Source organism: Patagioenas fasciata, chromosome 6, assembly GCF_037038585.1.
Source record: "Patagioenas fasciata isolate bPatFas1 chromosome 6, bPatFas1.hap1, whole genome shotgun sequence".
NCBI classification, from domain to species: Eukaryota; Metazoa; Chordata; class Aves; order Columbiformes; family Columbidae; genus Patagioenas; species Patagioenas fasciata.
In genome coordinates this window covers 14,065,966-14,079,900 of record NC_092525.1, presented here as the reverse complement: position 1 = coordinate 14,079,900, position 13,935 = coordinate 14,065,966, and the positions used below count along the sequence as shown (strand labels likewise).

At 43.9% G+C, this 13,935-nt stretch overlaps 1 protein-coding gene across 9 annotated transcripts in view; it reads right to left on the bottom strand.

Annotated features, from left to right (window-relative positions):
- RASAL2 (RAS protein activator like 2) overlaps positions 1–13,935 on the bottom strand; it is a 180,405-nt gene that overhangs the window by 117,727 nt on the left and 48,743 nt on the right. For 2 of the 9 annotated variants that reach the window (XM_071809968.1, XM_071809970.1), the window contains exon 1: positions 3,383–4,082. The exons of 5 other annotated variants lie outside the window; for them this stretch is intronic. In XM_071809968.1, coding sequence (XP_071666069.1) covers positions 3,383–3,977 — 595 coding nt within the window. In that variant the 5' untranslated portion in view covers positions 3,978–4,082. Of the gene's footprint in view, positions 1–3,382; positions 4,084–13,935 lie in introns of those variants that run through there. 2 more of the 9 variants (XM_071809967.1, XM_071809969.1) reach the window with 2 other exon arrangements.

Sequence of the window (13,935 nt, the reverse complement as noted above, 5' to 3'; positions counted from 1 at the left end):
CACGTCTTCCTCATGCTGATACATTTACTAGAAATTCAAACATTCTGAGCAGCAAAACCACTGCATTCACACCCAAACCTGGCCTGGGCTCCTCCTGGGCAGAGCCAGGTGACCCCCTGGGAATGGGTTCTGCTCTTGCACCCTCTCCGGCCCCTTCTCCCCAAACTTGTTCCCTGGTGCGCTGCACACGCCGTGCACCCCCGGCATCCCCCCCGAGGCTCAGCATCCCTCCATCACCCAAGAGGACGGGCGAATCCACCCAGCCAAGGTTCCTACAGCCAAGCAGTGATGCAGCAGTGTCTGAACACGCTTCCTAGACTCTGAGACCGACTGGAAAATATTTATCCTGATTTTTTCTTTCTTTTTAAACCCCACTTCCCTCTTTAACTTGCCAAAAAAAACCCCAACTGATTCTCTTTTGGGAGGTAACAATTTCATGAAGAACAGAACAGCTCTCCCCTCAGCTTACAAAGATCAGCAGCAAACTCCACAAACCCTCGCAGATGACCCAGCCTCTGGTGCAGAGATGAAGCAAAAATACAAGAAGCCAGGCCAGTGTTGGAAGGAAGATAATATTTTTAAAAGCTGTTAATCTGCAAGTATTTCAGAGGCAAGTGGAAATACTTTTAATGAGGGCAGCTGGTGGAAGCAAAGAGCTTGGCTCCTTGGACAGCAAAGAGACAGAACACATGTCTTCAGGTTCTCTTGGTTGAACTCCAAAGGACGCTTCTCCCACTGGGTATTTAACACCACGCAAAAGGTCCTCTTGGGTTTGGGTCATAGTGACAAGAATTTCTGTCCAAATAGATGTTTCCTGGGAGACTTTAATCAAGCTCTTCCAAGTTAAACTGTTTGCATACTTTGGAGAAAGCCCACATCTCACACCATCTCCTGGCTAGTAAAGTGTCTGAGCACTTTCACCACAGACTTCAGTTGTCTAAGGACTCCCAAATTCTGTCTCTCTTGGAGAGCAAAACAGAGTCCATCTTTCTGGGTTTTTGCTTGAACAGCAGCCGGGACTGTAGTCATGAGAAGATAACCAAACCAAACCATGGAAGAACCAAAACTGTCAGTGGACAATTCGGTGACCCCCACAGAACTAAACTCATGTGATATTCGGAAGGAGAACAGAAGATGTGGTCACTTCTGAGCATCTAGACTGTGGCTGAAGAACATGACAGACCAGCTGTATTTCTCTCACTCCTTTTGTCTCTAAGTTACCTCTCTCAGACCTGAAATCTAAACCCCAGGAGAGCTCATAGGTTTTGCTACTGGTTTTATCAGGTCTCAGTCTAAAGTCCTGTGTGGGGCAGGAGACTTTACCCAGCAGTTCCAGCAAGAGCAGCTCCTCTTTTAGGAAAGATAAAACCAGTAGTAAGCAATTAGACATCCTATGGCTATATATCCCACGTAGCAGTATGTCTTACAGGGTTAACTAGTTCTCTTAAACCTAGGCTGTTGTCTGTTTGAAGATCAGAGGCTGAACTTTCGAGAAGGCAAAGGCTGAAAAGGAACTCTATGGAGATGTCCCTCCCACCAAAAGCTCTGCGGTCCTGCAACAGTGGTCCAAGCAGGACCTGGCTGCTTCAGGTGATTTTGGAGGTGACTGCATCAACCTTGTTTCTCCAAACACTTGCCTGGCTGTGACTTTTAATCTGGAGTCCCATTGTTTTTCTCTCAGTTCCTGAACCGTGACTGTCTTTGCTAAACCCGTTTGGGCAGGCTCAGACTGAGGTTGGGCCCACCCCAAAGAGCCCAAAGGCTCTGTCATTGTCCCATAACTGACACGAAGTATTTACCAAGTGGCGGTTTCACACAAATAATCCCTTTTCCTCTGTTTACTTTTCACAGAACTAAAAGCAAAGCATCCCAACAATAGCCATACACGAGAGAACCATTCAGTATCCAAGCACACCAGATCAGAGGAAAAATAGGAACTACAGCATGCTCTGCCCTTCACACATTGTGAGATTTGGATCCAAAGCACTTGTATCACATAGAACAGCTTCCCAAGATTGCTTGCTGATGTATATCAGTGGGCAGAAGAGACCAAACAGTAAAGCTGTCCCAAGCAGTCTGCAGCAGTAATTCGGTCTCTCAGGAGGTCCCAACAACAGCAGGAGCCTGCAGCAGAAATCTTTGTTCCTAATGTGAATGACTGGAGCAGAGACAAAAACACCAAGCCAACCTCTTAACAAGAAGCCTTCAACAGGAAAGAAAAAAAAGAGTAAGTAGTTTCTATTTTTTTTCTATGTATTTCATGTAATTTAACAAGCATCATCAAGCCGAATTGCAATGAAGAAACATCTTGGAGAAACACAAATCAGTGGCCATACGTAACTAGGTTTGAACAGATATAGTCCTTCTTAGTTATTTCTTCTTCTTGGTCACTGTTTTTTTGTTTTAAAGCAATGTGACTGCTTCCAGCAGCAAACATCAGGTTGTCAGGGACATTCCACTGAGACTGAAAGGCTGAACACCCCTCTGGACAGAGTAGCTTCTGTTTTCACTACTGCTTCTGAGCTGAGTTGTTTGAATACCGATGCCTTGTCCAGCAGTCTCAACTAGATCCAGATGTTATCGGGCTTTCAATACAATAATCTGGACAACTCCGTAAAGTGCTGAGGTTTTGGAGAGAAGGAAAGTTTATTTTTATTAGAAATTTAAACTTTGTGGGGGTTTTCCAGAGCATTATTAGTTACCTAGTTCAGGCTGGACTGCCAACTAGAAAGTCACAGGAAAGACCAAGAGAAGAAAAAGCAAATTTCTCCCCTTTTTTGTCCTGTTTTACAAGTGTTGTTATCAGCAGGGTGGATTTAAGTGGAATCTCAGACTGGCATCTTGCTGACCTCAATCCCAGCTGCCTAAACCTTTGCAGCACTGCTGCCTTTGGCATCTACCCGAGAGCAGACACCAATTTAGGCCATTTGTTACAAAACTCTGAATCTGGTATGAGGAACTAGATTCATTCCACTGTCTTGAGCACTGTTTAAAAGACAGCTTAATTTCTCTCTCTCTTCCTAGTGCTTCACTTATAGCAAGCAGGCTTGATATCTCCATCAGGGCACTGCAACACTGTGCTTGCAGGAACACACATCCAGGCTGCATTGAGAGAGAAAAGCTGCTCCTTCCACCAGACGATGCTTGTTTTAAAGGGACCTCCAAGATTTTACATGCCAAAACATCTCACACCACTTCCTCATCAGGAAAGGCCCTTTCTCAGTTGCTTTTTTAAAAATGAAGGCAGAATATCAGAGCTGTCAATGTCATGTTAATAAAACTAAGTTATAGAAGAGTTTAAATAATTATTGTATATCCCAAAGAATGTCTCACTGCACTCATCTGTTACACAAACAGCAAAACACAAAAATGAGTTAATTACCTGTGCGCAAATCAATGTGATTATCATCTGTCTTCCCTTCAATTACGGACTCACTGCCAGGCTCCCCTTTTCGACTCATCATCTTTGAAAAGCCACTTGATAGAGAGGAGAAAAAGCCGCGGATGAAATCGCCCTGCTGTCCAGAGCCCACCGAATGCACGGCTTGCAGAAAGGGCTTTGTGCTCCTGTTCCCAACCTGCGGCACGGGTTCAGATAAAGAGCGGTTGAAGGGAACCCGGAACGGTCTAGTCCTTGCCTGGAAAAGCGCCTCTGTTGGGTCTTCGAGGAGACCATCAGCGCTGGTAGCATCCACGCTTGCAGAACTTTCGTCAAGACTTGGATCATCACATTCCGCTTTCAGGCTGCGCGAGCCCTCTCTTTTGCTTATCCTCCAGGGAAGCCAAGGATGCGTCTGCCACCTGTACGCTCCCAGAGGCTTCTCTGGCTCACAACTCATCTGTTTGTTCATCTTCTTGCTTTTCATTTGGTGGTACCAATGGTAGCCCTTCAGGTCAGCGCCGCCAGCGTCCTGTTCCGACAACGACCTTCTGAAAGCCCTGGGAGAGAGGCTGCAGTGCTTTTTGAAAGCGCTCATCTTCCACCCCTTGAATTTCAGCTCTTAAATTCCTTGTCGCTTAAGAATCATAGAGCTGTAGCTCCTCGCTCACCATTTGAATGCCCAAGTCACTCTGACTGCGAGACAGCAGAGGTTCTTCCTGAAGAACCTGAGCATCGATCCCAGGAGGAGGTATTTCTACATCCCAGCGAGGAGGACGTGCCCCCAGCTCTGGCCAAGCCGATTTGTGAGGCACTGGGAGCCTCGCTGAGCTGGCTGCCGCTTCCTGCGCTGTCACATCTCCGCACCGGCTCTCAGGAAATGACTAAAAGAGCCCAGCCATGAAAACCCACAGTGGTGGTTCTGCGCCAATCACACTTCGCTTTTTTTCAGTCTAAAGATTTTTTTTTTTAAAAAAAAGAAAAGAATGCAAAAGTGCTTCACTCTAGAGTCACAGAAAAGTCTCAGAAAAGCGTTAAAAAAATTGCAATACTCAACTAAGAGTCATGCGCATTATGTCCTTCAGTTAGGCAGTAAAGCACCTCAAACAGACTGCAATATACAACATAAAGACAAGTCCTAAAGTTCATATTTACCACAGGTATGTTGTATCGCTTAAGAATACCTCAAAGTTGCCTTCTAGAGAGAGGTAAAATGGCAAATTCATCAGAATCAAGCACTGGAAACCCTGGGGAGGAAGAATGGAGTAAAGAGAAGAAACGCTGCAACTTAATGCAGTGAGAGTGTAAATACACCAAAGAGAAATAAGCAAGGGGGAGGAGAAAAGGGACAGAGAGGGTGGGTGGGACTTCAAACATAGACCAAAGCAAAGGGAAGGTTTTGAGACGCGATCCTCTGGCAAACAGAACAGGACAGCAGGCAGATTTCCTTTGTCTTCTGTCCGCCCCCCCCTTCTTTTTTTCCCCTCAAACAACAGAACATAATTTTATTTTTATAAATCCAACTGAAATAAGCGAGATGGAAAAAATAGCCCTATCTGTTTAACCAAAAGAGAAAAAAACAAAAAAAAAACCCAAAACTTGCCTTCTCTACAATTTAAGAAACAGCTGACTATTTTAAAATCTCATAAAGAAAATATCCACTGGTGAACTGAGATCATACTTGCCAAGTTTTAGACCAGAACACTTAAATCTCAAGTCTACTCAAATCCCTGAAAATAAGGGGTTTATAATGGAAATGCTGACAGACCCTTGGCAATCAAGTGACAAGGAATACTACTGCTCTGGTTAAATAAAATGATAATCTCATCTGGCAGACCAATAAAGCTTAACTGACCCACTGTGGGATCTCGCCTTTAAGCTCGGCTGCATTCGTCAGCCAAATTACATTCCTGACCACTGCAGATGCAAAAACTTCCTTACTTTTGTATATATATGGAAAATGGTATCACTGCTCCCTAATATAGGGATGGATTTACCCAAAGACCTCCATCGCATTGAGAAATTCTTTCCTTATTCAGTAGCAAGTTACAATTTTTGATTAGAAGAGAAGCGGCTATCTAAAGATGCCAGGCTCAAAAAGTTACACGAAATAACCTCAGATGCAAGAACAGTTTGGGCATTGCGATGCAAATTCTGCCTCAGAAATAACGATGCTGACTCTCGTGCTTTGTAGGAAGTCATGCTGCTCAGATAACATCTGCAATGGCAAAATGTACCTGAACAACAACTCCGCCACAATTTCCATCCAGAGCAACGATCTCCTCAAGGCATTAGGAGGAGCAACGGATATGGGCAGAGATAAAAGTACTCCCATCGTGAAAATGGGATGGAGAATTCACCAGAAAAAAACTTAGCTGGCTCTTGTCTTCTATTATTCGTTGCAGGGGTTGCTGGTCACCTCTGATGCAGCCCATCTGGTCCCATAGACTTGCGTGGGTCAAGATCTTCCAAATAACTCCTGACTTGACCATCATCCACTGCTGGTGGGTTTTCTGCTTCTTGATCCCTTTCACCGAGCAGAGAGGCACGAGAGCCATTGTTTCTGAGGACCCCAACTTTAACCAGGTCCTGCTGTCACCAGATCACCCACCTCTTCCAGCAATGGGTCCTCATTTCAGTTGTTGAGCCTTTTACTACTAAATGCTTTGACCAAATGCTTTGAATTAGCCAGCCTGGTAAAAAAGGCTTTATGGAACTTCAGAAACAAGTATAAATAAATACGAGAGACGACAATGTGGTTCACTCTAACAGCACAAGCCATAATCAGCAGAGAAAACTGAGAATGTGAGGTAGGTTTCTGGTCAGCTCTGCAAGCCTTGCTCGTACAAGTTTCCGCTAGCACATCTGCATCTGCTTTTGGTTTGGGAGCACAGAAGGGCAGGAGAGGACAGGAGGCGCAGACAGACAGTGCAGTAGCTGAAAGTCTCCAGGGATTTGCTTGCTGGAGGTTTCTAGCACACTTTCTAACTCCCCTTGAACCGTAACGACCAAGCTGAGCGCTCATACAAACCACGTTTTCAGTGTTTTGCAAGCACTTCGCTGCCGTATTGGAGGCCTTGGTGTGACCAACAGGAATGACTCAGCTCCGATAATATGACACCAGATGCGTCAACGTTATTCCAAAGCTGGGATTTAGCACAACAGCACTTTGGACAGAATGAATCTTTAGGCAAGATACCGGTCTTTGCACGAGGACATAGATGCTCACCAGGATGCCTCTCATCCCAGTTCTCTTTTTCACCACCATCCTACATGGAAAGATCACTTCACCTCCTTCCCAGTACAGTCGCTGACTTCCACAGACCACCCATTTCAGCAAGGGAAGGCACAGAAAGGTTAACAACACCGAGCAATGTGCAAAACCAGTCATGGGTTAACTTCTACTTTAAAAATGTTTTCATTGGTGTGGCCAGGGGTTGGACCACAGCTCTGTACGGAACTACCACCACAGCAAAGACAGGCTTCAATAAACACACAGCATGAAGCCCAGGAACAAAGTAACAGTGTGAATAACGTTAGGAAGCGTCTTTACTTTTAACTTCTGATTTCACTTTTGATTTCATGTTAGCACTGCTCGGACCGATGCACTTTGTGATCAAAGAAAACGGTTTTCCAGCTGCCTTCGCTTCACCGAGATTTCAGTGTAAAACCATCTTTCTCATAGTGCTTCTAAAAACAGCACACAAGGCCTGCATGTTTATTCACACAAAATCACTGATACACAAGTTTGCTTAGTCTACGAACACGACAATTCTTTTAGATCGTCAGCTCAAACCTTTTAGCCTGGGCTTTGAGTCAGACTGGGTTCTTCCTTATACACATCATTGACAGCAGAGATGATGCCCAAACAAACCCTTAGTCTGCACTAACCCAACACCACCGTGTTAAAATTGATTTCGCTCAGCTCCAGCACCTCTTGTGTACATATAAAAATACAAGAAAGTAATTTGCCTTGATCCATCTGCAGTCCAGTTGCTCCTGTGAAAACTCCAGTCCCGCCAGAGCAGCCGTTTGTCTCGGGAAGCATTTCCAGGGTCTCGCTGTCACAAAGAAATCAGCTGCCAGCAGCGACTGCCAACATCTGGGTGATGTGAGATCCTCAGTGTGCTGAGACACCCACTCAGCTGCCAGCAGGTACAGTAATTGCAGTGGAAGAAAGGAGCCTGTCAATTAGCTTGAGAAAATCTGGAATATTTGCACTTATACCTCCTGGTTTTGATACCTACTGCATTAAAAAACGTGATCCTCAGCTAGTGAATTTTCCTCAGAAGAAGGTTTTCTTGGTAATGTTTGCAGCTCATTGTGCCAAATCATTCATTTAGCTTTTTCAGAAAATTACTATTTTCTTCCTAACAATCCCATCGCTTAATCATCCGATTTGACATGTTTAACAGCATATATTTCATTACTCCTTGATATTTAAGTAATTTACGCACAAAATGCAGATTTGCTATGTTGGAATATAACTGTATTTCAATTTTAGGATTGTATTGGGAAGACAATCTTAACTTTATAACAACATCTCACAGAAAACATACACAAGCAGTATTACACTTTCGCTGAGCATATGAAGACAATTCTTTGGCAATGGCCTCCTGCATGGGCAGTCTGCTCTCCATCATTCAGCTTTCCAAAACCAGAAACCCACCCACCTCTGCTACATGAAGCTTCGGAAATTTGTCAGAGTATCTGTTGTTTAATAAATACTACCAGCCAAAAAAAAAATAAGCAATGCCACATCCAGTGCAATCCCCCCATGGAGCAGGAACACCCAGCTGAGGTTCCACAGGAAGGTGTCCAGGCGGGTTTGAATGTCTGCAGAGAAGGAGACTCCACAACCTCCCTGGGCAGCCTGGGCCAGACTCTGCCACCCTCACCATGAAGAAGTTTCTTCTCAAATTTAAGTGGAACCTCTTGTGTTCCAGTTTGTACCCACTACCCCTTGTCCTATCATTGGTTGTCTCTGCTGATAAAAATCAATGTTTAATGCTCAGTTGCTCTCCAAAAGCTGTCGAGTGCTTGAGTAAAGGCACTCAAATGCGCAAAATTTTAGTTCATCTTTAGCATCGCTTATATTGAGAAAAAGATGAATTGAAACCTCCCATGCCTAAACTACTCAATTTTAAATTAGTTTTGGATCAAGCACAAACTTACCAGCTTCTCATTTTTTAAAACGTGTGCCAAGACATGGAGGGCAAGGGGGGGAAAGATAAGAGAGTAGAAAAAGAAAAAAGCCCTACAACACCACCAAAACCCATGACAAACCCTGAATGTTTATTCACCATACTTAGGTTTTTAATCAAGTCACCTCTTCTAAATCATAAAGAGAGCAGGTTAAGAAAACAGCACTTCTGAGAAGATCTCAGACTAAGTGTCCGATGATTAGCCATCAGATGAGTTCTTTAACATGTAGAAAAGTAAAAAGCATGACAGTCTGCATCCGCCCCAGACAAAGCAGAAGGGATGCAGTCAGGCAGGGATCCTCGATTTTGCAGCCCAGCTCCTCTCCCCTCCAAAACTGGTCCACCACTCACCACACTGCAACAGTTCATGAAGGAATAATCAATATATAAAGCAGAAACCATCACAAAAGTCTTCCAACTGACCCAACTTGACATGCAGATGAATAGCATAGAAGATGAACCATTTTTCCTTCCCTTTAAATTAGAGACTTTTCAAAATATTAAGCTTTGTTTATGCAAGGCTAACTAATTAATGACCTAACATCCCCTTCCCATCTCCTATCACCAAGATGCATCTGTTTCCCCCGCAACATTTCCTGCAGGTGGATATCGCTTCTCCACAGCTCAGCGCAGACCAGCGCACCTGACTTACTCGGCTGCCTAATAGTTGGTGCTTGAAGTTATGCAAAGGATCAATGAAACAGCACCTTAACAAAAATTGTTGCATTTGGCATAAGAGTGATGGGAAAAGCAAGGAACTGGCATGGCTGGAACTCAGATAACTTACTGAGCCCAAGCACGAGCAAAGCTGCTGCGGGTTTATCTGACAAGCTTTGAGCTGGGAACATGTACTGGTGACCCCACAGAAAGCTCACCTGCCCCAGATAAATCAACAGGGTATCTGATTTTCACTGTCACTATGCTGAGAATGAAATGCATCTATGAACAAGCTAAATGGTGATTTAGATGCCACAGAGCGCTGCGCTGCGTCTCCAAGCCCTTTACCTTTCAGTGTCGCTAAAGCCACACGGATGCAGACTGACAGAGCTCTGTGTTTGGGGTGCTCTAGTTTCTGAAGGCAATACTGAAAAACAATTCGAGATTTCTGCCCTCTAATTCTTCCTTTACAACTGCTCTGCTGATACAAACTGGCCCCTTGGAATTCTCTTCATCTTTCCACACCGTTCCCATGATCTGCAGGAGATGCTGCTACAGCCCTGTCAACTGAGCAGAGATAATACGAATTTACGAGATGCTGAGTTTTGGGTGGGTGCCAGGAAAAGTTAGCAAGAAAATCCCGCTTCAATACATGGTGAACAAACCTGTAGAACCTCAAACCTGTAGAACAGCTATGCCAGATTTTAATTTCGCCAGCAATCTTTTGTTGTCGCTGTCAATGACAAAATGCAGCTCATGCCAAGTTTCAAGGGCCATAAAAATGCACATTTCGGAGCCAGCCAAGTGCACACAGCCGAACGAGCCCACACGCAGCTTCCAGCAATGCCGCCCCGAGCCAGCCAAGGATTTGAGCAACGCGCACTGGTGCAAATAAACAAATGTTTAACCCGAAGGTACAGACTCTGGCGACTACTGTGCATCACAGAAAGTCGTTAGCAGTAAAGAGACCCGTTTGCTTGGGAAATCCGTAGAGATGTGGAGGTTTGTGTAAGGCAGGGAAAGCCTTGGGCTTGGTATCATCTGAAATATCATACGCAAGCTACTGATTGAGGTTTTAATGACATTGTTTTTCAGCCAGCACAATTACCTTGCCATGTCCCTGGTCCTTTTCCAATTGAAGTATTCTGGAATTTTGTGGAGAGAGGGTAAAAAAACAAAACCAAAAAAACCCCAAAAAGCATTATTCCTGCAACCTTAAAGGAGGGGTTTACCAGCAGAACACACTTTTATCACTAGATGTGATACCTGCTTGCATCAACCAGCTACAGCCTAAACATTACTAAGAGAGGAAAAATAGCCATAGTACCATAGGCATGTTAATGGGTAACATCTCAAAAATGGTTGTGGCAACTATGCCCAAATAGCAGCTGTATGGATTCAAACTTTCCACTCTTTATTCTTATGTAACTGTAAAGGAGCACATCCTCAGCACAGACTGTTGCAAAAATAAGACCTATCAACCCTACTCTCCACATTAGGAACTGAGTTTATGATTTTATTCTATACACTTTTTAAAAACGAATTGTTCTAATTCTGCTGGCCTTACTTTGTCCTGCTCTTCCCTGCAACAGAGTGAATACACTGAATTATTTGAGCAAACTCTTCATGCAATACTAGCTTTGCAAATATATTTTAAAATGTAGATTCTCAAACACTGGCAATCCTGCAGTAAAGCCAACTAGGCAGCAAGAGAGAACCACCAGGTAACTGACAATACTCTCCAGTATCACTGTATATCAGTATGCTATTACAGTATAAATAAGGAAAAAATTTCAGCAACATCTATAATTATAATCCTTACATTTAGCACTAAACACCACAAATAATAGAAATTTGTCTCCCCATGTGGGTGTTAGGCTGGTGGCTCGAGTGAAAAGACGGGCAGGGACAAGACATCAGCAGAGATGTTTTTCCAGTGCCCTGTGCCAACACTTACCCGTCCTGGAGTCTGTCTTGCTGCTAGAAAATGCCAACAGGCAGACTTGGGGCTTTCAAACTCCACAAGACTTTTAAAAAGCCCAGTCAATAACAAAAAACCAAACAATCAGCTCACACAAACCGGAACATACTTCTGCAGTATTTAACACCTGAGATGTTTGACACCTGTGGAATCTGTGTGCGAACTGAAGGAACACGACCAAGCAAATTTAATTTTGAAGTCATCAAGGACACACTTGAGTTGCTGGTTCGTTTTACATGCGGTCTGTGCAGGGGTTCAAGACGGTTTTAATATCCAGCGGTTTCTGCCTGATAGACCGGTCTACAAACAGCAATGGTTTGAGCACCTGCATACACGGGAGCGATACAGGGTTAGTGATGGAGATGGGCTTTGGGTGTACAAGCAACCAGGAGGAAGAATTTACAAATCCAGAATTATTTTAAGCTCTGAATTTATGCAAGGAAATTCCTTGAGCTGTATGAGAAATAGCCTATCGCTCACCTCACAGCCTCTCCAGAATGCTGTATAATTAGCAAATTAAAGTGCAACAACTGACAATAAATCAATGGCGTGTAGGAGTTTAATATTAAACTTGCATCTAAATGAAGCAATGCATTACCGGGAGGAAAGATGAAACATGCCAGTATCACAAATTTGGAATTAAAACATTTAGTACCAGCTTGGAAAGACGGATCTGTGTAAAATTCCAGGTGCTGTAGCACTAACATCAAGAAAGAAGTAGAAGAAACAACCCAAAGGGAAGCAAAAAGCAGAGAAGAGGGGAATAAAAAAAGAATAGTTATTAAATTTAAATGACCTTCTAAGCAGAAGAGGTCTTTCTGCACAGGTTATCTGTTGGGTACAGCCTTGAATCGGTACAAAAGACAGAAGCCAGGGACGGTGATGAAGCGCTGAGATGAAGATGAAGCTTCTGACAGCTGCCAGCCCGGCACCAGCGCTGGAGGTTTCACAACGGGCAACAGCGCACGGAGCCAAAAGATGAAGCAAGGTGACCTGCGGGCACCGAAACCGCACGGGAAACGGGGAGAGACAGAAGTTCACGCTCTGTGGCTGAATCTCTCTCTGTGTTTGTCATTGAAGGAATGGTTAAAGATGTCCAGTGCAGGACACTGCTTGCTATAATGCCGTGTGATGTCTGAGAAATTAGCCTGTACATCCTAACACCCAGCCTGAACTGAGAAATTAAATGAAACCCCTTGAAAGTTAATATTCAAATGTGTCTGATGGTGACGTGTACAAAAGAGGCTCTCCCAAAAAAAGCATAATTTCAGTCTTTGAAGAGGGAGGGAGAGAGATAAGAGAATTTCTTCTTCAGTGACAAAAATTTATTACACATGCACACACCTCCTCACTGCAGAACAAAAAAAAGAACCGGACATGAAGATGGATTTGCACCAAGCACAAGTCACTGCACCCCAGGCATGTCCTTCTGAGGCCTGTCTGTCTGTCTGTCAGCTGGACAGGCAGCTCGAAGCCCAGTCCTCAAACCACTGCACACAAGATCTAGTCGTGCCCGCGGCACAAGCACTTCATTTCTTTCATGTCTTTTCAGTCGTTATTACCATGCCAGAGATGACTTCTCTTTCAAGTTCCAAAATGATTTTGTTTAGGTGTGAACGCTGGATCACCAAATGACAAAACTGACCATTTCTGAGGTCAGTCCTTTCCAAACGGAGCATGCAAAGTCCCATCTGTAAGTCTGCGCAAGCGGCACTCCCAGCTACTATTCAACAAGCTCTTAAAAAGAACATTCTCAATTATTTCCTTTGCAAACATGGAAATTCTAACCAAGAGGTTTAACAATGCTAGGAAAAAAAAAAACCAACAAACCAAACCTGCACTGGCTGCTCTTGCTTAGAGCAAAATCCACTGCAGTTGTTACTTCTTAAATGCTTCTTATTTAAACCCTCAGATAGTTTTGTACAAGCCTCTCTAGGGTGCTACTGTCACAGCAATCGCACCAACAAAGAAACGGGCTCTCAGAAATAAGGCACAAATTGTCCACAAAACAAATCCGTGCCAGCCCTGTGCAATGACCTGCCCGTACCCAGCTGGGACCAGTAAAGATCCTTCTGTCCCATCTTCTCTAGATGTGTACCTATTGTAAAAAACCCTAAAAAGTTATCTGATTAAAACGTTCCTCCTCAAACTACTCTGTCAGCACACTTCAAGGCCTTTGCGTTCACTCACTTCATCAGCAAAAGGGAAAATGAGCTGCTATTTGCTATTTTTACCTTGATGGCCCTAGCGCTGTTAGTAAACTCCTCGCCATCCTCACCGAGCGGCGCAGAACTGCTGTGAGCAATAAAGTCCGACTTTGAAATTGTATCTTGAAGTTTCAGATCGACCTGCCAACAGGGCCAGAAGTATTTACTCCAAATAGAAAACACAAAGCCACATTGGGTTTGATAAATACATAAGCAACCACTGAAGCTAGACTAAATTAACGAACATGTGTGTTCCAATTCCAACGGACAGGACGGCACTCGTATGGCTTCACTTAGTAACTTGTTATGATCTATGCCTTATAAAAAGGTTTTTACACATCTAAAACACTCATATACCAGTGAGACATAAAATCAGGATGTAATCAAATCTCCACGGTTTTATGTACAAATCGCTCGGGACTTCAAGCTGCAAAACCGAACGTAAATAATTGCATCTATTTTCTAATAAAGACCATGTGCCTCCAGAGTTGAGCACGCAAGTTTTCA